The sequence below is a fragment of the Notamacropus eugenii genome, chromosome 2 (genome assembly GCF_028372415.1).
Source record: "Notamacropus eugenii isolate mMacEug1 chromosome 2, mMacEug1.pri_v2, whole genome shotgun sequence".
NCBI lineage: Eukaryota > Metazoa > Chordata > Mammalia > Diprotodontia > Macropodidae > Notamacropus > Notamacropus eugenii.
This window is the reverse complement of record NC_092873.1, coordinates 80,467,336-80,487,992: the sequence shown is the minus strand read 5'-3', so window position 1 is coordinate 80,487,992 and position 20,657 is coordinate 80,467,336. Positions and strand designations below refer to the sequence as shown.

Here is a 20,657-nt window from a genome sequence, read left to right as displayed (position 1 = left end):
TGGTTAGCCAGCCATAACTGGTTACAAAATGTAACCAGAGAGTCTGTACTCAAGAAAACCTGAGTTCAAATCAGAGACTGGCTTTGTGTGACTCTGGGCAAGTCATTTACCTCACTTTGCCTTAGTTTCCTCATCAATAAAATGAGGATAATAGGTAACATCTCAAAGAATTGTCTTAAGCTACCGTTACCGCAATTCTGCAGAAGAATTGCGCTACAGGGAGTCACTGGAATATAAATGGAAAATAGTCTACCCCTTACCAAATTACCAGTAAAATCAGGGCTAGAAGAATATGAACATAAATCAGGGGACAAAGGGATGTTATGGCTATATTTTGAACATTCACACGCATGTTTTTAGAGAACTCAAATCAAATCTTCATTCATATTTGAACTATATGCAAAATGTATTTTTGGAGCTCAATTTTTTGGATAAATAGGAGAGAGCTGAAGAGTCTTTCTGAGATAACAAAACAGAATAACTCTGGGGATCTTAGACCCCAAAGATCTAGGTACAAAAGCTTTTGTAATAACTCAACTTTGTCTGAAGGTGTAGTGTAAGAAGTATAACTTTGAAATAAAAATATTTATCCAAGCACCACCTAAGAAAGGATTTGTTACTGATTGCTCAGGTAACTGATCCTTTGCTTTGGCTGGTTCAAAAAGGTAGAGAATATAGAAAATAAATGAATAAATAAATAAAAATACCCCAAACATTTCTTCTCTCTGGGGCCTGAACACTGTTGGTTGGCCAGCTAACTCATTTCAACATAAACCCTAACGTGATGCTTAAAATTTTGATGCTTTCTTTTGTGTCTTAACTGAAAATGAAGAATCTGAAATGTTACGGTTTGAGGTGGTAATATAAAAAGTCTAGGATACATCTATCACTTCTCTCTGGGATTATTAAAATTGAGGAGGATATAAAGGAGAGGAAAAAAAAGAGGGAGAAGGAGAGGGGGAGAAGGAAAAGGGAAAGAAGAGGGGATTGTGATAAGTGCTCCAAAGAACTGAGATAGACACTCTTAACCTGGGTCCCAAAATTTGTTTAATATTTTGCTGGCGGTTTCCTATGTATCTTATTTTATTCATTTAGAAACATTATTCTGATGAGGATCTAGCCTTCACCAGACTGCCAGAGGGGTCCAGGATACAAAAAAGGTATCAATCTTTGCTTTAAGCCAGGAGTTATAAAATATTTTGCTAAATTCCTTAACTCAGGCAAACAAAAAGTCTGAACAAATCAATTCTTCCTACTAAGCCCTGTTTAGGATATGCATTGTATCTGCCTGACACATCTTTCCCCCTCAATCTTTACAGGGAGTGTATTCACCTCTGTTTTTAAGCTTCCTCTTCTGAGAAAACACAAATAAATCCTTAGGAGTATTCCAAAAAGCTAAGAAGCAAATCTAACTAGCTTTCTTTTAAATACAGTCTCAGATGTCCTTTCAGTATGTGAGTCTAACTTCATGTGAGAAAGTGTTATTTTCATGGCTAATTTTACTAATAATATTCAAATACTCAATGGAATCTGCAATTTGATTAGAAGTAGTGGTATTCTACATCTGCATGTCAAAGAAGCACCAGTAAAATGTTGGTACTGAAAATATGGGGGAACTGTGGAAAGCTGGCTCCGTCTGGGGTATAGCGGTATGGTATACTCCAGAGATAGAATCACCTAAAGGTGATTCTTCTACCCCAAAATCCACAGAGAGATTCCCAGTCCAGAAGAGATCCTAGGACAGTCATTAAGAGAAGGAAAGGAATAAGCACCTACTAAGTGCCAGGTACTGTAGTAGGTACTTAAAAAAAAATTACCTCACAACAACCCTTCAATGGTGATATTACTATCCTTATTTTACAGTTGAGGAAACTGAGGCAAACAGAGTTAAGTAACTTGCCCAGGGTCACACAGTTAGTATCTGAAACATATTTGAAATTCTCTTCTTGACTCCAGGCCCCAGCACTATCCATTGTGCTACTAGCTGCCTCAAAAATAAAGCGGTCAGGAATGAAGCATGGAGGTCAGCGAGCTACCCTGAAGCCTTCCAGCATTCCTAGCACTCCCTCTTGAGATCAGAAGACTCACACCCAGCTGGGCCTAGCCCAGCCTAGCTCTGCCCAGCCCAGCTCAGCCCAGCCAAACCAAGTCAAGCAAAGCTCAAGCCTTCCCTGAGACACTTGGCTGATGGAGGGCAACTTGGGCATATTTTATGTGAGTCCAACCCTGTACTCTGTGCCTGACTCTGCTAAGGAATATTACAGAGTTCCCTGAACTACTTTTTGAGTTGCCATATTTCCCAGAAACACTGGACCCAGAATATGCAGTAGGCCTTGAATGTGACAAGGACAAAGTCCCCCCATTAATTTGTTGTTTGCATTCCAAACTGGACCCCCTGTGTGTCCCTGGGAGTCAAGACCCGGCGCCAGTCAGTCTGCACTAGACTGAGAAACTGCTTATGCAGCTGGGACCCTTGTAGATAAGTAGACCATCCTATCTTCACGGTCTCGCAGTTCCCAAGGGAAAAGAATACAATTTTTGTCGCTCCCTTGTTCCTCCCCTGCAGGAGGGCTTTTATCCTTTTCCCATCTTTACTGCACCTTTCCCCCTTTTCATGACATGCCCCTTAAGGTAGTGATTTGTGTTTCCTCCTCCTTCCTTTGTTGTACTGTTATAAATATGCAAACTTCTGTATGGATTATGAATTTTGGGGGTTCCACATGCATGTTCATTCCTCTCGTAATAAACCTACTTTTCATGCAAGTTTCATGAACCCAAAGAATATTGTGGTCCACTCTGACCCATCCCCTAGCCTTTGGCTGGCTATCTGAGCCCAGGTCCAACTAAACAGAGCCTGAGACTGACCCAGTCCTATTTGATCCTCACAACAACTCTGAGAGGTAGGTGCTGTGATTATGATCCTTATTTTACAGCTGAAAAAACTCAGGCAGCCAGCAGTTAAGTGACTTTTCCAGGCCTACAGCTAGTGTCTGAGGCCAGATTTGAATTCTGGTCTTCCTGACACCAAGCCCAATGTGCTACCCAGTGTACTACCTAGCTAGCTAGCATTTATTAAACACCTACAGTGTGCTGGCAATTATGCTAAATACTTTAATATTATCTCATTCAACAAGTATTGCACACTACTGAGCATTTGTTACTAAAAAGGAGAAATGAACTTAGAATATGATATTTCAAAAGGCAAGAGAGAAAAGTACACAACCAAGAATAACATATGGAAAAACTAAGTAATCCTACAGGAAAAAAAAATGGACCTTTAATTTAATTGAGGGTTTCTAAGTATTCCTGATGAAATGGCCAGAACTGAGTAGACATTTAGAAACGGAAAAGCAGTGACAAAAGAAAAACAGAAAGGTAGACATGTTTGATTAATTAAAAGGCAATATGTGGGGATGAATTATTTACATGTCAATGGGGGATAAAAAATAAATGTCTCCCCAGAACCCTAAAATGTTAAATAGTCATAGAGAAAGGTCAATATAGCAAAAGTTCTGTGGATGGTTTTGATTTGTTCTAATGGTTTTAGAAGAAGACAAAAAACGGGAAGGAGAGACTTGAAGCAAAGGAGGAATAAGGTGAAAGAATTCATTAAGCATAATAGAGAAGCATAGCATGGAGAGCACATAATCTTGGAGGAAAAGGTATGGGGAGGGGCGAGTATCTCATGAACTTCACTTTCACCTGAATCAGATAAAGGAAGAATGAACACAATTGCACACAGAGACACACACACAGATCTCGGAATAGGAATACATTAAACTAAAAAGCAGGGTGGCAATTATGATTTTAGATAAGGACAAGGTAAACATAGAAAAGATTAAAAAAGATAAGTGAAATATGCTCAAAAGCCTCATAACAAATCTTTATTAATTCTCTCTCTCTACACACACACACACACACACACACACACACACACACACACACACACACTGTCTCATCTTATATATCTCTAGTATGTTTAGTGATTTTTCTCACTTTATTCCTCCTTTTCTTCCCATCCCTCCTCTCTGTTTTTGTCTTTTTCTAAGCACATTAAAACAGAAAAAAATCATCCACAGAACTTCTGCAACTTTAACCTTTTTCTCTATGACTTCCTCTTTTGCTCCACATATACATATGTGTGTATACATGTATATATAATTATCTATCTAAACTGGGCTTCTACACCCTTGAAAAGTTAATTGGAGGTAGAAAAAGATAATAAAGCTCTAATAGTGGGGCACCTTAATCTTACTATAGCCTTTCATACCTAGACAAATCTAATCAGAAGATAAATAAGAAAAAAGTTAAGAACTTGAATGGAAGTTTACAAAACTGGAAATGAAAGATCTCAGATGGTTACTAATCGACATATTTCTTAGTCATGTGGGACAACACAAAAATTGATCATGTACTGAGGAATAAAGATCTCACTAAAAATGTTGAAAAAATAGAACAATTAAATGCATTATTTAAAATGCAATAATATCTACAAATCAATAAATTGGGCATTGAATTTTTAACATTTGAAAAATGAGAAATCAAATAACCTCAAAATAAGTAATAAAGTAGATATTACAAAAATTAAATTACAAAACTTAAATGAAAGCAAAAAACCCACTGAATTGATAAGGAAAAGGGAAGCTTTAAAAATATATATAATAGGTAAACAGCTAACCGCATTTTTTTTAAGATAGGAAAACCAAATTGTTGACATCAAAAATGGAAAAGGAGAATTTACATTAACTGAAGAGGAAATAAAAGAAATAATCAGAAATTTTTTTACCCAATTATGCTATCAAAACCAATAACTTAGACAAAACAGATGGATTGCAGTTTGGGATCTGATACTGATAGTCTCCCCTTCCCATTTTTTTCCATTATAACTCTTAAAATTCTTGACCTCTTGTTCCACCATATGAAATCCATTATATTTTTGTAGCTTAAAAAAAAATCCTTTGAGGCAAAATGCCTTCCACTTCTAGAGAAAGAACTATGGAATCGGATCGCAGAATGAAGCAGACCATTTCCTCTTGTGTTATGGTTTGTTTTATGATTTCTTCCATTCATTATAATTCTTCTATGCAACATGACTAAGGTAAAAATGTATTTAATGAGAATGTGTGTGTAGAACCTATGTAAGACTGCACGCTGTCTTGGGGAGGGAGTGGGGAGGGAAGGGAAAAAAATCTAAGATGTATGGAAGTGATTGTAGAAAACTGAAAACAAAATAATTTTTAAAAAATCCTTTTGTAATTTGAAATGGTATTGAAAAGAAACAGATAGATGGCTCATAGGATAAAGTACTGGGCCTGAATTAAAATCTGACCTCAGACACTCATTAGCTGTATAACCCTGGGCAAGTTATTTAACCTCTGCTTGCCTTTATCTACTGGAAAAAGAAATGACAAACCACTCCAGTATCTTTGCCAAGAAAACCTTATGGACAGTATTGGTGAGTGTGGTCCGCAAGGTCATGAAGAGTGGGACATTGCTGAACAACAACAAAAAAACTTAGAGTAGATATATATATAATGGAACTCCATTTCAATACATCAGATCTAAAGTTAAGATGCCTATTATGACCACTACTATTTAGTATAGTCCTAGTGCTAGCTATAGCAGTAAAACAAGAAAAAGAAATGGAAAAAAAAATAGGCAAAAAAGTATCTCTTTTTACATATATATATGTTATGTACATATATACATGTAGATTATTATATATATGTTTCTTATATATATACACACACACATGCACACATATATATTTGGGGGGTAACCTTCTAAAAATCATCCAATGAATCTAAAACTATAAAACTTTTTACAGGTTAAATTGGAGATAATTTCAAAGAGAAGGCATTTAGATTAAGCAGGACTGGAAAAGGTTTCTTGTCAAAGGTGAGAATTTAGCTGAGACTTGAAGGAAACCAGGGGAACTAGGGACATTGGTGAGGCAGGAGAGCATTCCAACCTTGGGGCACAGCCAGTGAAAATACTGGCTTATCATATATGAAGTAGAGCAAAGAGGCCCACGTCAAAGGATCATAAAGCAGAGAGGAGTAAGGTAGAGACAAATGGAAAGGTAGGAAGAAGCTAGTTTGGCTTTCAAAGCCAGAGTATTTTGTGTTTGATTCTGAAGGTGATAGGAAGCCACTGGAATTTACTGAATATGAAGTTGATGTGGTTAGACCTTCATTTTTAGGAAAATCACTTTGACAGCTGAGTGTAGGATGAAGTGGAGGGTGGACAGAAGTGAGGTAGAGCAATCAATCAAGAGGCTATTGCAGTGATCAGGTGATGAGGTAATGAGGGCCTGCACCAGAGAGATTGTAGTGTCAGAGGAGAGAAGGGGGTCTCCACTTCTTTCCACTCAACTCTATTTTGTAGTCTAGCTTCCAACTTCATCATTCAACAGAAACTGCTGACTCCAAAGTTACCAATGATCTCTTGTCAAATCTAATAGCCTCTTCTCAATCCTCATCCTTCTTGACCTCTCTGTAGGTTCTGACATTGTCAAATACCCTCTTTTTGATACACTCTTCTCTCCAGGTTTTTGTGATACTGCTTTCTCTACGATCACTGCCTACCTATGTGATCAAACCTTCTCAGTCACTTTTGCTATACCTTTGATCAGATTGTACCAGTTTATTGTGGGTGTCTCCCAGGGTTCTGTCCAGGGCCCTCTTTCTTTATACTCGTTTGTTTGATTCTCATTAGCTCCCATAGATACAATTATCATTTCTATGCTGAGAGTCTCAAGTCTACTCTAGCCCTAACCTCTCTTGACTTGAATCTCCAACTAATTGGTCACTTCAAAATGGATATCCAATAGACATCTTAAACTCGATACATCACCCATAAATGAACTCATTTTTTTCCCTTTTCCTAATTCACCTATTACAGCGGAGGGTACCACCATTCTTTCAATCACTCACTCAGGCTTAAAACTAGGTATCATCCTCAAATCCTCACTCTCTCACCACCAAATGCTATTGATTTTACCTTCATACATCTCTCAAATGTCCCCTTTTCTCCTCTAACATTGCCACTACCCTGGTGTAGGCCTCATTATCTTATGGCGTAGTTATTTAAACTGCCTTTTGGTTAATGATTGATTCAAGACTCTCCCTATTCTAGTCAATCTGACTCAAACTGATATTCCCAAAATAGGTCTAACCATTTCTACTCAATAAATTCCAGTGGCTCCCTATTGCCTCCAAGATCAAATATAAAATCCTGTTTGGCTTTCAAAGTCCTTTATAACCTGCCCCCTCCCTACCTTCCTAGTCTTTTTATAACTTACTCACCTCCATGTAACCCCATGATCCAGTGACACTGGACTCCTTCACTTTTCTTCAGGCAAGAGATAGCATTCACATAGAATCTGCTCCCAACACATGCATTTTCACTTTTTATCCTCCATTCCTAGAATACTCTCCCGCCTCTGTCTCTTAGTTTCTTCGCTTCCCTTCAAGTCTCAGCTAAAATTCTTCCTCCTACAAGAAGACTTTCCCAGTCATCTTTAATGTCCCTTCTCTCAGTTGACTATTTCCAATTTATCCTGAATATATCATTTGTATGTTGTTTCCCCCATTAAACTGTGAATTTCTTGAGAGCAAGGATTGTCTTTTGCCTTCCTTTGTGTCCCCATCAATTTGCACAATACCTGGCATAGAGTATATACTTAATAAACGTTTGTTAACTAGCAGAAATAAAAAAATAATAGAAAAAAAGAATCCAGGGTTCCTTTTTAACAACGTTAAACAAAGTTGCCAGATTCCACTATTGCCCAAATGTTTAGTAAAGGTAGAGCTGAGATTCAGTTAGGCCTTGAATTTTTATATGACTTTTTTCTGTTTTCTATAGGAAAAGTGGATCAAAGTTCTGGGAAGAGAAAGATACGGCTGCACAGGATGAGGTACAAGCTCTATTCTGATACTTCATCAAAATGTGGAGTTGACCTAAGCTGATGAAGGTTATGTCAGTAGAGTATTAGCTTTGGCAGATTTTATTGAGCAGGAAAAGTTTTGAGTTGTGGTCCCTTCAGCGGACTGAATTTGTTGTATAAGTTAAACATGGTGGGGTTCTAAAATTTTGAGGTCATGGATATTCTATACTACAAAATGGAATGTCAGATTTCATTTTCTCTCTCTCCTCCATTTACCTTTGGACACATTTCATAAGTGGCTACCTACACTTTCAGAGAAACTACCACCTACTCAGTTAAAACCTGGAGAGGAAACACATTCAAGACAGCAAGGAAATAAAGGTTATAGGGCAGAAAACTGATAACAGACTCTAGTAAATCTATCTACTGGGAATGTATTAGGACTTGGTCTTGACTGCCCAAGGAAGCTCCAAAATATGACCAGTCTTCAATTTTTAAATTTTCTATTTAATTAATTTTATTTATTTTTTATTTAAATCTTTTAAAATTTATTTTTAAAAATCTTTTCAATTTAATTTAATTTTTAAAATACTGAACTTAACAAACACCAAATAAAATGAACATTTTGAGCTTACAGAGAACTTCCCTCAGATTGGAAAAACCTTCTTTATTTGGAATCCTGCCTCAGACCCTAGCTGTGTGAGCCACCTAATCTCTCTGGGTTTCAGTTTTCTCAGCCATAAAATTAGGGACTTATATTCCATGACTTCCAGCTCTAAATCTTACGATCCTATGACCATGAACACAACAAGGAGGATGGTACATGAAATTATAAATCTCTATTACAAACGTTTTTTTAAAAATATATAATAAATTCAACATGTAATCTTCAAAACTGTCCTACTTGTCAGTGTTTTCTCCTTCTAGCTTTCTTTCTATTCTTTTCTATTTCAATGACATTTTTCTTTTTGACAAACTAACACTATTTCCACACACCGACAGAAAAACAGTAAAACCCTTATAACACATACATACCAATTTGCAAAACAAATTCCTACATTGACCCTATCTTAAATGTCTAATTCTGTTCATTTACACCATATACATGGTATGTATATACCATGGTTCAGTTCTGTATATATCATATACATGTATGTCTTGTATAAACATAGTTATTTGCACGCTGACTCTCCAAGTAGAATGTATGCTCCTTGACATCAGGGGCTGTTTTTGCTTTTTTTTTCATTCCCAGAGCTTAACACAATGTCTAGTACTCAATAAATGTTTGTTGCCAATTGACTATGACGCAAAATGCTAACCAAGCCTTTTCTCAGTTAATTATGCCTTAAAATCCATTGACATCTCTCCAAATATTGCTTCAAAGGTTTTCCTTCCACTCTCCTTTCCTTAGTGTCACTGCAGCTTTCAAATCAGCAACTGATACTATCCTCACCTCTATATGTATATATGTAAATACATACATAGGTGTTTTTACACGTGTTTGCCTATATTATACGTACATATATACAATCCCCAAAATCTTAGTATAATTTTAAGCTTTAAGGACTAGTATAATACACATCCCTATATATATGTGTGTATACATATGCATATGTGTATATAGATATATGTGGGTGATAATATCTCACATATACATACCTCACCTACCTCCCAGGGCTGTAAGGCTGAGACATTTGCAAAGGGCTCTATAAATACACTATTACTGTCCGAATGCTAGTCAACAGCGTATATATAGCTAGGGTGGACAAAGGTGTTCGACTTGGAGTCAGAAAAATGGAGTTCAAACCCCCCTGAGCCGTTTACCAGCTTGGTCTTCGTCCCTCCTCCGTCAAACTAGGGTAATAAAGCTCTCGTCCTCCCACGGACGTGGCGAGCGGCAAAGCAGGCAGCCTACGTCAAGCGCTCTGCCGCCCGCAAATGCCAGGCTGGCCATCGGGAGGCTGACTTCCTTCGCAGATCCCAGATGCATTTTCCGTCACCCCACGCCCTGCAGCGCCGCCCACGAAGCGCTCCCAGGGTTCGAGGACGGAAAAATCGAATACAAACGCCCCTTTCCTCGCTCGAGATCCAAGTGCAGACGAGCTCTCCCCTCCCCCCTCCCGCCTGGGGTTGGCCGGACTCCTTCCCCACCAGCCTTCAGATCCTGACAGGCCTTTCTTAGGATCAATCATCCCTTCCCGCGAAGTGCTTTGGGGGGGCAGGGGCAGGGCTAAGGGGTGCCTTCGGTCCACCTCCAAATGCTCGGGCGGTCACCGGAGGCGCGCTAAGGCCTCCGTAACAGCCGGGGCTTCAGCTGCTGGCGCCCGGGGCGGGGAGAGAGGGAGGGAAGCCAGGGCTCGCGCCAGGCGTCAGGAACCGGGGGAGCTAAGGTTGGGACTGGGGAAGGAACAAACAACAGGTGGCAACAGCCGGCGAGCTCGCGGTCCCCCACCTCCGTCCGCCTGTCCCACCAAAGAAGAGCCCGGCCGCTCGGGCGCCAGCCCAGTTCTCCGGCGTTCGAACTTCTACCTCACTGAGCACGCGCGGAGACTAGACGGCAAAGGCGAAGCGTTTAAAGCGGAGAGGCGGAAGAGCCTTCGGGAGGCGCATGCCAAGTCTTCCACCCCGGGCGATTACAAAAACTACAATTCCCGGCATACCCCATTCTGCCGTAGTCACAACTTTTAGTTATTAGGAGCAGCGCCTGATTATAATTGGGAGGGTTCTTTTGACATTATGGCTTGTTCTCTGCCCCGGAATGGATAATGTTTTTTTTCCTTTTCCGAATCCTGATTCTAATTCTGTTGCACTTTATCTTTATTTTCCAACGAATTACTGGCCATTAGCCCCTCTCCGGTACCCCTCCCTCTTCGCAGCCCAAGGACCCTTCCCTAAACCCGCCCCCCCGCGAGCTCCTATTGGCCAGTCGATGGGAGGTTACGTTAATCGGGGGCGGTCCAAACAGCTCATTTTCCAATGTGAAGAGGCGCCGAGGCCACGTTCCTTCACGGCAAAGAATCTGCTAAGTGGTGATGGTTACTTTTGATTGGATTGAGGCAAATTAGAGTGGGGGGAGTAGGGAGAAGGGAGACTGTGCGCGCAGGTGCAGTCGGGGTGGCGACGGTGGGCGGGAAAGAATAGAGAGTATCGCGATACCTCCCACCCCTTCCGGCCTTTTTAATTTGGCTAGGAGGCAGGGAAACGGAATAGAGTGAAGAAACCGAGTCGTTCCATTTTAGGGAAAGTCTAAGGCAATCTTTTGGCTATTTCAGCAGAGCTCAGTTTCCTTTCTTTTCTTAGCCGCTTTTCTCTGCCAGGAGAACGTGTGAGAGTTAAGGTGACATCTTGGCACCAATTTTATTCTAGTGACAACAGGTCTTTCGTAGGGATATAGGCCTTTGCACTCCAAACCCCTCCACCATCCATCTCATATTTCCACTTTCCCTTTCCCGCACTCCTAGTGTGTGTGCGTGTGAAGTAATTCATTATTATTAATTTACTGCGCCCCTACCCACTTCTAGGATGCAGCTATGTTCCTCTCTTGGCTGAGGAGGGAAGTCTGTTTAAAGGGATAAGAAACCGACTTTGCAGTCCCGAGCGGTGGGTGAGTGGTAGCTCCCAGCACGTGCAGCGCCAAGAAGCGCGAGACTGATAGGGCGAGTGCGCAGGCGTGGCCCTTTCGAGGAGGAAAGAGGCGGGGTAGAAAGGCAGCAGGGCTAGCAGCCAGGCGGAGGCCGCAGACGTTCAGTCCCAGGAGCCGGGACGGGGTGGAAGGAAGCTCTTCCCATCGGCCCTACGCCGACGGTTGGTGGGCGTGCGCGAAGGATACGGGTGGGAGGGAGATCGTTGCGAAGGAAACGGGGTGTCACTTGGAAGCGGTGGTTCCCTTTTTTAAAAGCCTTTAGCCGTTAAGTTTGTTCTGTCCCTGGTGCGGGCACAACAGGGGGCGTGGGGTGGAGTGCGCACGCGCAGTGTGTCTGGTAGCGCGCGTTAGGAGGGGTGGAGGAAAAAGCGCAGGCTCCGTTGTTTTCTTACTCAGTTCGGGTCTCGCGGGCAGCTTGTTTTGGTCTCGCGCGGGTTAGTGGAGACGCGAGAGAATAAGGGAAGAGCGGGGTTACGCGCGCACTGGGAGAAGGGGCGGGGAGGAAGAGGGGAAAAGGGAGGGGGTGTAGGCCCCCTGATCTCCCTCGTTAGCCTAATCGGGGGAGGGGGGAAGAGATGATCGAGATGGCAGCTGAGAAGGAGCCGTTCCTCGTGCCGGCCCCGCCGCCGCCACCCCTCAAAGCTGATTCCAGCGGTGGCGGTGGCACTCTGGTGCAGCCACACCGAGAGGCCTCCTCCGGGGAGCTTTGTGGCGGGACAGCACAGGGACCAAGCCCACATACGCCCACCATATCAGGCAGGGAGGGCTTTCTGGCCCCGTCCCCCGCTAGGGCTGGCCAGAATCCGCGGCGAAGTGGAGATCCGATGGCGCAGGGGGAGGCCCCTCCCCCTGACATGGAGGAGGAGCGAAGGGGTTGGGGCGGGGCCGAAGTAGGGACCCCAGCACCCCCCAGACAGCGCAATGGCTTCCAGCCCCATAGGCCTCCCGGGACCGGTGGGAACAAGAGGAGGAATAGCTGTAATGTGGGTGGCTTCAAGCATCCAGCCTTCAAGAGGCGTAGGCGAGTTAACTCGGACTGCGACCCGGTCTTGCCTTCCAATTTTCTCTTGGGGGGCAATATCTTCGATCCTTTGAATCTGAATAGCCTCTTGGATGAGGAGGTGAGTCGAGCACTCAATGCTGAGACTCCCAAGTCTTCCCCACTGCCAGCGAAGGGGAGGGACCCTGTGGAAATCCTCATTCCCAAGGACATCACCGACCCACTCAGCCTCAATACCTGCACTGATGAGGCCCAAGTGGTTCGAGCCTCACCACTCAAGACTGGTAGAAAGAGACATCGACATCGTGGACAGCACCACCAGCAACAGACTGGGGGACCGGGGGGGAGTGATCCCACCTCCTCTGCGCTTCCCCCAACTTCCACAACTCCCTCGCTGCATGGAGAAACCACCCCCCAGCAGCTGCAACAACGACAGAGGTCCCAAGGCCGGGATGGCCCCCAGCCTTATGAACTGAACACTGCCATCAACTGTAGGGATGAAGTAGTGTCCCCCCTTCTGCCTGCCCCACAGGACCCCCCAGGCACTCGTGCAGCTCCTTCAGCTGCCTCAACCACACCTGCTCCCTTGTCTTCCTCCCGACATCACCGGAAACGCCGTAGGACTTCCAGCAAGTCTGAGTCAGGTGCCAGGGCTAGTGGCCAGGGCCCTAAGGAGAAAGTCCGGGCGAGAGGCGGGAGTCGCCATCATGACCACCCTCTGCCTGCGGCTGGCTTCAAGAAGCAGCAAAGTAAGTTCCAGTACGGAAATTATTGCAAGTACTACGGCTATCGAAACCCAAATTGTGAGGATGGGAGGCTTCGGGTGATGAGGCCTGAATGGTTCCAGGGCCGTGATGTGCTGGACCTAGGCTGCAATGTGGGCCACCTGACGCTAAGCATTGCTTGCAAGTGGGGCCCGGCTCGAGTAGTGGGTGTAGACATCGATGCCCGGCTCATACACTCTGCTCGACAGAACATCCGACATTATCTATCTGAGGAACTTCGTCTTGCACCTCAACCACCTGAAGGAGCCCAAGGACCAGAGGGTGGAAAGGGGACTGCTGCCACCCGAAAGAAGAGCTGCTTCCCAGCCTCCCTGACTGCCAGTCGGGGCCCCATTGCTGCACCCCAAGTGCCTCTGGATGGGGCTGATGCCTCCATATTTCCCAACAATGTTGTCTTCATCACGGTAAGGAGACCTAGTAGCTGTTGGAGTAAGGGATATTTTTGCAGACTTGTTTACTGTGCCATGACAGGGGAGGGAGGAGAGGTAGTTATGGCTAAGAGCAAAACTATTCTTGCAACTTGGGAACTCACATTTGAAAATGGTCTAGGGCCTGTGCTGATAGGGCCTTGACTTCTCACCTTAATGACTATACCCTGTCTTCCCCATGAATTCAGGGTTCTTGCTTATAGGGCAGTGAGAATGGGATTCCTTTTCCCTGTTACACCCTTTAACTGAGTCTGCTCAACAGACTAGGATTATTCCATTGAGCATTTTAAACCTGCAAAAACTTGACCTTAGAGCTGTCCCAAGAACCATTCTTAGGTGATAGGTATCTGAACTAATGCTTCTTCTGTGTTATCCAGGTTAGATAGACCAGAGAATTCATTGTGCTTTTCCACTGTAGACCTCTGTCTCAACAACCCTTATCTTCATGAGAAAGCTAGAATCCTGCCTGCAGTCAAATTTTCTCCTTTAATGTATTAGTTTGAGTGTTATTGGTTAGAAAACTCGAGTGGATTACCCAGGAGTAAAACAAAAAGGTGTAGGGAAATATTTTAGGGACTTACAGATTTAGCCCTGGAAAGAACTTGTGAGGTCCAAAGGTCCCCTTAGATTAGTCCAACCCTTCCATTTTACAGATGAAATCAAGTGCCCAGAGTAGTTAAGTGCCTTGCACATGGTCACAGGTAGTAAGTATAGTAACTGAACCTTCCAGGTCAAGACCTTCTGTAGAGTAGGGTAAAGGGAACTGACAAGTTTGTGGGGGAGTTTTGCTGTCTTGCTTAGGCTTTGGGGACTGGGATTTTTTTAAATTTTCATTTGGTCTCAACATTTAAGTGCGTAGTTTCTGCCTGGCACCAGGGACATAAAAACAAATTGAACAGTCCTTGAACTCACAAAGCTTATATTCTGCTGAGTTGTGTTAAAATTTAACACTGAAGAAAACTCACTTGAAACTCAAGACTGGGGGGCAGGGAGCAGGGGGGGAGGGGAAAAAGTGGGAAGGATGACAGAGAATGGGGAAAGACTGGAGGGGCTGCCCAAGACCTCATGGGGCAATGCTTTTTTGCCCCAGGGAAAATTGGTGTGGGAGGGAGACAAGTACTGGAACTGGGTCAAGGCTGAACACTAGGGCTTTCTCCCTGTGGTGACCTTGCACATCCCTCTTGATAAAACTAATCAGTTCTGGTGGTTTGTCCATGGTACAGCCTTCTCCCTACTAATTCTTACCTTGTGCTTTCTCTGCTCTGCCAGAGTGAGGCAGAGTGATATTCAATTAGGGAAGTTCGGTACCCTCAATAAGCTTGTTTGGGAAATGTCTGAAAGGCAGAACTACAGATTAAAACCTGCCTTCATTTATTTAGGACTCCATAGTGGAATAAAGGAGTGGAGAATACTGGTTTCCTTGTACTTATCTTTATCCAAAAAAACCTTGTCTTCTCAGGGTAATTATGTGTTAGATCGAGATGAACTGGTAGAAGCCCAAGCTCCTGAGTATGATGTGGTGCTCTGTCTCAGCCTCACTAAATGGGTGCATCTGAACTGGGGTGATGAGGGATTGAAGCGAATGTTTCGAAGAATCTACCGCCATCTACGACCTGGGGGCATTTTGGTTTTAGAGCCCCAGCCTTGGTCATCCTATGGCAAGAGGAAGACACTCACAGTAAGTTGGACCCTAGGGGAAGGTAAAAGGGATCATTCCCATGAAGTGGGGGAAGGAGAGATGTATTGGTTAAATGGGGCTCTGGCCAAAATTCTTGGCTGAGGGAGGAAGAATGGGATTGAATAAGTCAACAAGCATCTATCAAGTACTTAATATGCTAGGACAGTGCAAAGTGCTGGGAATACAAGGAAAGATTAGTACCTGTGCTTATTCCTAGGAAACTATCTACAAGAATTATTATCGAATTCAGCTGAAACCTGAGCAGTTCAGTTCCTACCTGACATCCCCTGAGGTTGGCTTCTCCAGCTATGAGCTTGTGGCCACACCCCACAACTCTTCCAAAGGTGAGATCCAGGCTAGCCTATCTTTGTCTGTATTTTGGGGGTGGGGAATGGAGGGTGGGTAGAAGACTTCAAGTAGATGGTAACACCTCCCAGCTTGGCTGAGAAGATTAGAAATCCTGGGGGAGGTCTTAAATTGCAACACTCATCTCTGCATCATTTGCCATTCCTAGTTATTGGCTATGGACAATTGACCAGAGTTCTGTATGTGCTACCTTAGTTCCTGTTTTTTCTCTTTAGTATATCACTCCTTCTCATCTATACCTTTTCTCTACAGGCTTCCAGCGTCCTGTGTACCTGTTCCACAAGGCTAATTCCCCTAGCCATTGAGGAGCCCTTCAAGGACAATGATCAGAAGCTGCTCTCTGTTCCTGAGGACCTGTGGGGGGAGGGTGGAGAGAAGTTCTACCCATGGCTTGCTCCTCTTCCCAATACCTAATTTGTTTTCCTGCCAGTATCTTTAAGAAGGAGCCTACCAACCTCCAGCACCTAAGCAGCGGGCACAATTGGACTAAAGGTTGTCACCGCTTTCTCCCCACAGCCTAGTAGGCTGGATGATATGGATTGTGAACCCTTGCTTTTAGTAAGGGGAGCTAGGTGTCCAAATCTCAATTGCTCTGGGCCTTCCTTCCCTTTTTGTCTCTTCCCCACCCACCCCTTGGATTCCTAGCCCCTGGTGGGCACCCTGGCCACGTTTCAGTGGACCAACTTAAGATTGGGTATCACCAGATGCTGCAGAAGTCCCCTCTAGATGGTCCTTGTGTGGTGGGGGGAAAAGAGGGTTTGGGGTGAAAGCAACACAATAAACCTGATATTGAAGGCAGTAACCCCTCAAATTAAGTGTTTTGCTTAGATAGTGGGCTTAGAAGTCAATGTAGAAAGCAGAACCCAGTCCTCTCTGCAAATAATGTCCCAGGCTGGTGTATTAAAGTAATGGGCCATTGAAGAGGCTGAAATTCCTGTAAAAGAGTAGGGCTTTTATTGACTAGGGAGGTGTGGGGCACTCTACTTTTTCTGCAGATAGTCACATTGCAGTTAGGTTGTCCTCTGTTGAAGGAGATCCCAAAGCCTCAAATGTGGCCATGCACAAGAAAAGAACAGAACATGTAAAGTCACTTTAAATCCAAAAACTGGAGAGGAAATCAACCTTTATCTCCCCCCACTGCTGTTTCATGTAAAAGGGAGATTACTGGGATCCTGTTTTGGGTAAGGGGGAAGCTCTCCACACTATTTCCCAACTTTATGTTGCTTTTCTCACCCCTTTCCCTGGAAGGTTCCATCTGGAGAGTATGGGAGTAGTGCAGTAGTACTCAAGAGAAACTTTCCAAAAGCTGTTCTTAGGCTCTTATTAGGCTAAGCCTTACTGATTACCATCCTTTCTCAAACCGTCAGAAAAAAGTTGATTGATCAAAAAACTTTATTTCTATAAAACCCAACGTAAAGGACAATCCCAATGTGCGCACCCTCCCTCCCACCACAACAAAAATAAAAGTGAAGACAATTCTGTAATACTATGTATCCCACCGTCTGAGAGTCTGATGCATGAGGAAGATGTCCTCTGCAGGACGAGTCTGTGGCTTTAGCTTCAAGGGAGGAAACCCTTCAAGTATTAAGTGTGGAGACTCATGGGCCAGTAAGTGGGGATCACATAAGATGCTTAGTTCTGGACCTGCTGCAGGAACCTCCTGTTTGGGTGTTGGAGTACAAGTCAGGAACAACAGCAGCATGTAAGTTTTACAACAAGCAAAAGAATGCCAGAGGTCGATGGGGGTTGGGTCCGAGACCCGAAAATGAAGTGGGTCCCCTTTCCCTTGCCCCCTCCACCCCAAACAAACCTTTATCTTTTGGACTGGGACCTGAGGTTGTGGTGGAAGCAACGCCAGTCTTTCCATCAACGCAGCATTCAACACCTGCTCCTTTGGCACCTGCAGACTCACCAGGTCCCGGTAGAGCCGTTGGGATCTAGGCATGTTCAACCCTGATGGGAAGAGGTAGTGGGGCTCCCTGGGGTGGGAGCTGAAACTGCCCCTGGACCTGCAATCCCTATCCCTTGGTGGGGGGGAATCCTCCCGGTTACCAGCAGTCACACTTCCTTACCCTCCGATATGTTTTCCTCCATCTCACAGCGACTTAGGAAGGAACTTTTCAACTGCTCCTCCGCAGCCTTCAGGGCATCAAACTGCCCCAGGGCTGTGACCTCCCTAAGGGACTCTAGTTGTTGCCCCAGGGCCAGGGTACTTTGAAGCCCAGGGGCCATGAGGTGTGGTAAGGCTTCACACTTCTCCAAAAGGTCATCTGTGGGTAGCTTCCCCCGGGGTGGGGACACGCTGGAAGAAGGAGACTGACAGGGGGAAGCCAGGTGGAAGCGAACCTGGAGAGAGATGAACTGGTCATGTGGTGGGTGAGAGAACCAAGTGGGTAGGGGCACAGGGGAGGGAGGAGGGCGGTGCACTAACTAGAGACTAAGATTTCTGTTGAACAAGTGTACGTCTAGCGATGCAGACGAAGAAAGGCAGGAAGGGGGCCAAGAGGACACGTAAGTGGGGAGACCGGGTGAGGCAGGAATGAGGGAATGAGAGAGGCGAAGCCTCCTCACCTGCCGCGCTCTTTGCCGTCCTCTCCGCCCCCCAGACCTGGTTCCCCCTGTCCGCAGGATGGAGCAGGGAGGCTCGGGGCTACTCGGGCCAGGGCTCAGACTCAGGTCCAGGCCGGGCTCGGGCTCGGGCTTGGAGGCAAAGGGCTCGGGTTCTAGTTCTGCAGCCCCCACGGTCACCCCCTCCCTCGAGGGTCCCCCAAACCTCCCCTTGGCCCGACTCAGCATCATCAGGTAACTGGCAGTGGGGAAGAGGGGGCGCAGGCCCGGGGGTCAGAAGCGCTGCGGTCCGGGGTACGCGGCGCAGCCCAAAACCCGTTAGCGCTCCCAAGAGAAACCTGCGCGCACAGCCCCTCCCCCTTCTTGCGTCACTTCTCCTTTGGGTTTTCCTACCGCGTTTCCGCCCTGAAGCGACATGGACGCCCTCTCTTGGGCTACGTGAAGAGCTTCACGACCAATCAGGAGAGGCTGGGACTGACGAGTCTGTAGTTCCTAGACTCGACGCAAAGCCCGAGGGGCGGGAGGAGGAGGGGCGAAACGAAGGGAAGGGAGCTATTGGCTGCCAACCCCGCTTGTCTTCTGTGACGTCGTGCGAACGTCCAACGTGCACGGGGACGGGGCGCGGGTCTTGAGCACCTTTGTGCTCTGCTTTCGCCTCTGTGGGTAGACGTGAAGGGTGTGTTTGCTCCCCACTGCCCCGGGGGTGGACAGTACCATTCTGAGTGAAAGAGTGGAAAAGGCTGGGATGCACAATACCATTCTGAGTGAAAGATGGTGGAAAAGGTTGGGGTGCACAGTACCATTCTGAGTGAAAGATGGTGGAAAAGGTTGGGGTGCACAGTACCATTCTGAGTGAAAGATGGTGGAAAAGGTTGGGGTGCACAGTACCATTCTGAGTGAAAGATGGTGGAAAAGGTTGGGGTGCACAGTACCATTCTGAGTGAAAGATGGTGGAAAAGGTTGGGGTGCACAGTACCATTCTGAGTGAAAGATGGTGGAAAAGGTTGGGGTGCACAGTACCATTCTGAGTGAAAGAGTGGAAAAGGCTGGGATGCACAGTACCATTCTGAGTGAAAGATGGTGGAAAAGGTTGGGGTGCACAGTACCATTCTGAGTGAAAGAGTGGAAAAGGCTGGGATGCACAATACCATTCTGAGTGAAAGATAGTGGAAAAGGTTGGGGTGCACAGTACCATTCTGAGTGAAAGATGGTGGAAAAGGTTGGGGAGCACAGTACCATTCTGAGTGAAAGATGGTGGAAAAGGTTGGGGTGCACAGTACCATTCTGAGTGAAAGAGTGGAAAAGGCTGGGATGCACAGTACCATTCTGAGTGAAAGAGTGGAAAAGGCTGGGATGCACAATACCATTCTGAGTGAAAGAGTGGAAAAGGCTGGGATGCACAATACCATTCTGAGTGAAAGATAGTGGAAAAGACTGGGATGCACAATACAATTCTGAGTGAAAGAGTGGAAAAGGCTGGGATGCACAATACCATTCTGAGTGAAAGATAGTGGAAAAGGTTGCCACCCCTACAGACTCCCAAGCCTAGAACAGCTTCCGAATCTAGAGTGACCACATAGACACGTTCCACATAGGCAAACGCTTTGACGCTCGGCCACTCTCATCTTTTGGTTCTTAGTTGGTCCACTCAGGATGACCTCCCTCTGTCCCAGGAACCAAAGTCCATTTGCTTTATGACCATATTTTAGAGCTGCCACACCCCAAAGCATTTATTAAATACAGGAGCCTGGAATAATTGCAAGGATCCCTGACATTTAAAACCCTTTCTCTTTTATCTCATTTAATCTTCACAACAATCCTGTAAGGTAGAAATCACAGGCATAACTCCAATTAACTTCAATTAAGGATGAGGAAAGAGGTTCAAAGTCACACTGCTAGCTAGTTTTAGAGGGGATATTCACACTCAGCTCTCACCCAGCTCTCACTTCATTCCCAGTTCCATAATTCATTTCACTACTGACATCACACTGCCTCTTCTACTGAGTATTACTGGAAGATACAGACAAATACTGGATTCTCTTGTATTTTAGTAAGGACTTTATCTAGATTTCAGTTGTATCAGAATAAATAATGTATAACAGATAATGTCCCCATATCATGTATAGCTTTGTCCTCCAAAAAACTGTGACCACCTCTAATCTCTGATCATCATGTCTGCTCCCGTCTAGTGTAACCTGAGGTTCAGACCCTCCCTAATGACCCCAAGAGGATAATTTTCTCTTTTTTGCTGTTGCCCTCCCCTGGAGTTATTCTAGGAGTATATTCCAATATATTCAGGGT

At 44.9% G+C, this 20,657-nt stretch overlaps 3 protein-coding genes across 13 annotated transcripts in view; 1 reads left to right on the top strand and 2 right to left on the bottom strand.

Annotated features, from left to right (window-relative positions):
• The window catches only part of ZCWPW1 (zinc finger CW-type and PWWP domain containing 1), a 43,313-nt gene extending 31,781 nt beyond the window's left edge, over positions 1-11,532 (bottom strand). For 6 of the 10 annotated variants that reach the window (XM_072641409.1, XM_072641417.1, XM_072641415.1 and 3 more), the window contains exon 1: positions 10,341-10,541. The gene's annotated coding sequence lies outside the window, so the exon portion shown is untranslated. Of the gene's footprint in view, positions 1-9,547; positions 10,211-10,340; positions 10,542-11,399 lie in introns of those variants that run through there. The other 4 variants (XM_072641414.1, XM_072641413.1, XM_072641410.1 and 1 more) reach the window with 4 other exon arrangements.
• Positions 11,533-11,599: 67 nt separating this feature from the next.
• On the top strand, positions 11,600-16,586 carry MEPCE (methylphosphate capping enzyme). Of its 2 annotated transcripts, XM_072641408.1 has the most exons (5): positions 11,600-11,692; positions 12,464-13,720; positions 15,204-15,422; positions 15,640-15,766; positions 16,041-16,586. In XM_072641408.1, exons 2-5 carry the CDS (start codon positions 13,358-13,360, stop codon positions 16,091-16,093), a joined length of 762 nt encoding a protein of 253 aa, XP_072497509.1. In that variant the 5' UTR covers positions 11,600-11,692; positions 12,464-13,357; the 3' UTR covers positions 16,094-16,586. The 2 variants fall into 2 exon arrangements, with proteins under 2 accessions (XP_072497509.1, XP_072497508.1); XM_072641407.1 differs by lacking the exon at positions 11,600-11,692 and having other exon boundaries at positions 12,011-13,720.
• A 576-nt stretch (positions 16,587-17,162) lies between these two features.
• PPP1R35 (protein phosphatase 1 regulatory subunit 35) lies at positions 17,163-18,761 on the bottom strand. Its single transcript, XM_072641420.1, has 4 exons — positions 18,360-18,761; positions 17,861-18,134; positions 17,599-17,741; positions 17,163-17,448 (listed from the first exon to the last, which is right to left on the bottom strand). The coding sequence occupies exons 1-4, from the start codon at positions 18,585-18,587 to the stop codon at positions 17,275-17,277; spliced, it is 819 nt and encodes a 272-aa protein (XP_072497521.1). The 5' UTR covers positions 18,588-18,761; the 3' UTR covers positions 17,163-17,274.
• Positions 18,762-20,657: the final 1,896 nt, after the last annotated feature.

Bases quoted from the DNA above. Each gene is read 5' to 3' on its own strand.
- PPP1R35 (XM_072641420.1), bottom strand. From the start codon at position 18,587: ATGATGCTGAGTCGGGCCAAGGGGAGGTTTGGGGGACCCTCGAGGGAG. The intron at 17,742-17,860 runs GTAAGGAAGTGT...TCTTCCCATCAG, and splicing joins GGAGGAAAACATATCGGAGG to GGTTGAACATGCCTAGATCC. The intron at 17,449-17,598 runs GTTTGTTTGGGG...ACACCCAAACAG, and splicing joins TCCCAGTCCAAAAGATAAAG to GAGGTTCCTGCAGCAGGTCC.
- MEPCE (XM_072641407.1), top strand. From the start codon at position 12,107: ATGATCGAGATGGCAGCTGAGAAGGAGCCGTTCCTCGTGCCGGCCCCG. The intron at 13,721-15,203 runs GTAAGGAGACCT...TTGTCTTCTCAG, and splicing joins ACAATGTTGTCTTCATCACG to GGTAATTATGTGTTAGATCG. The intron at 15,423-15,639 runs GTAAGTTGGACC...GCTTATTCCTAG, and splicing joins GCAAGAGGAAGACACTCACA to GAAACTATCTACAAGAATTA.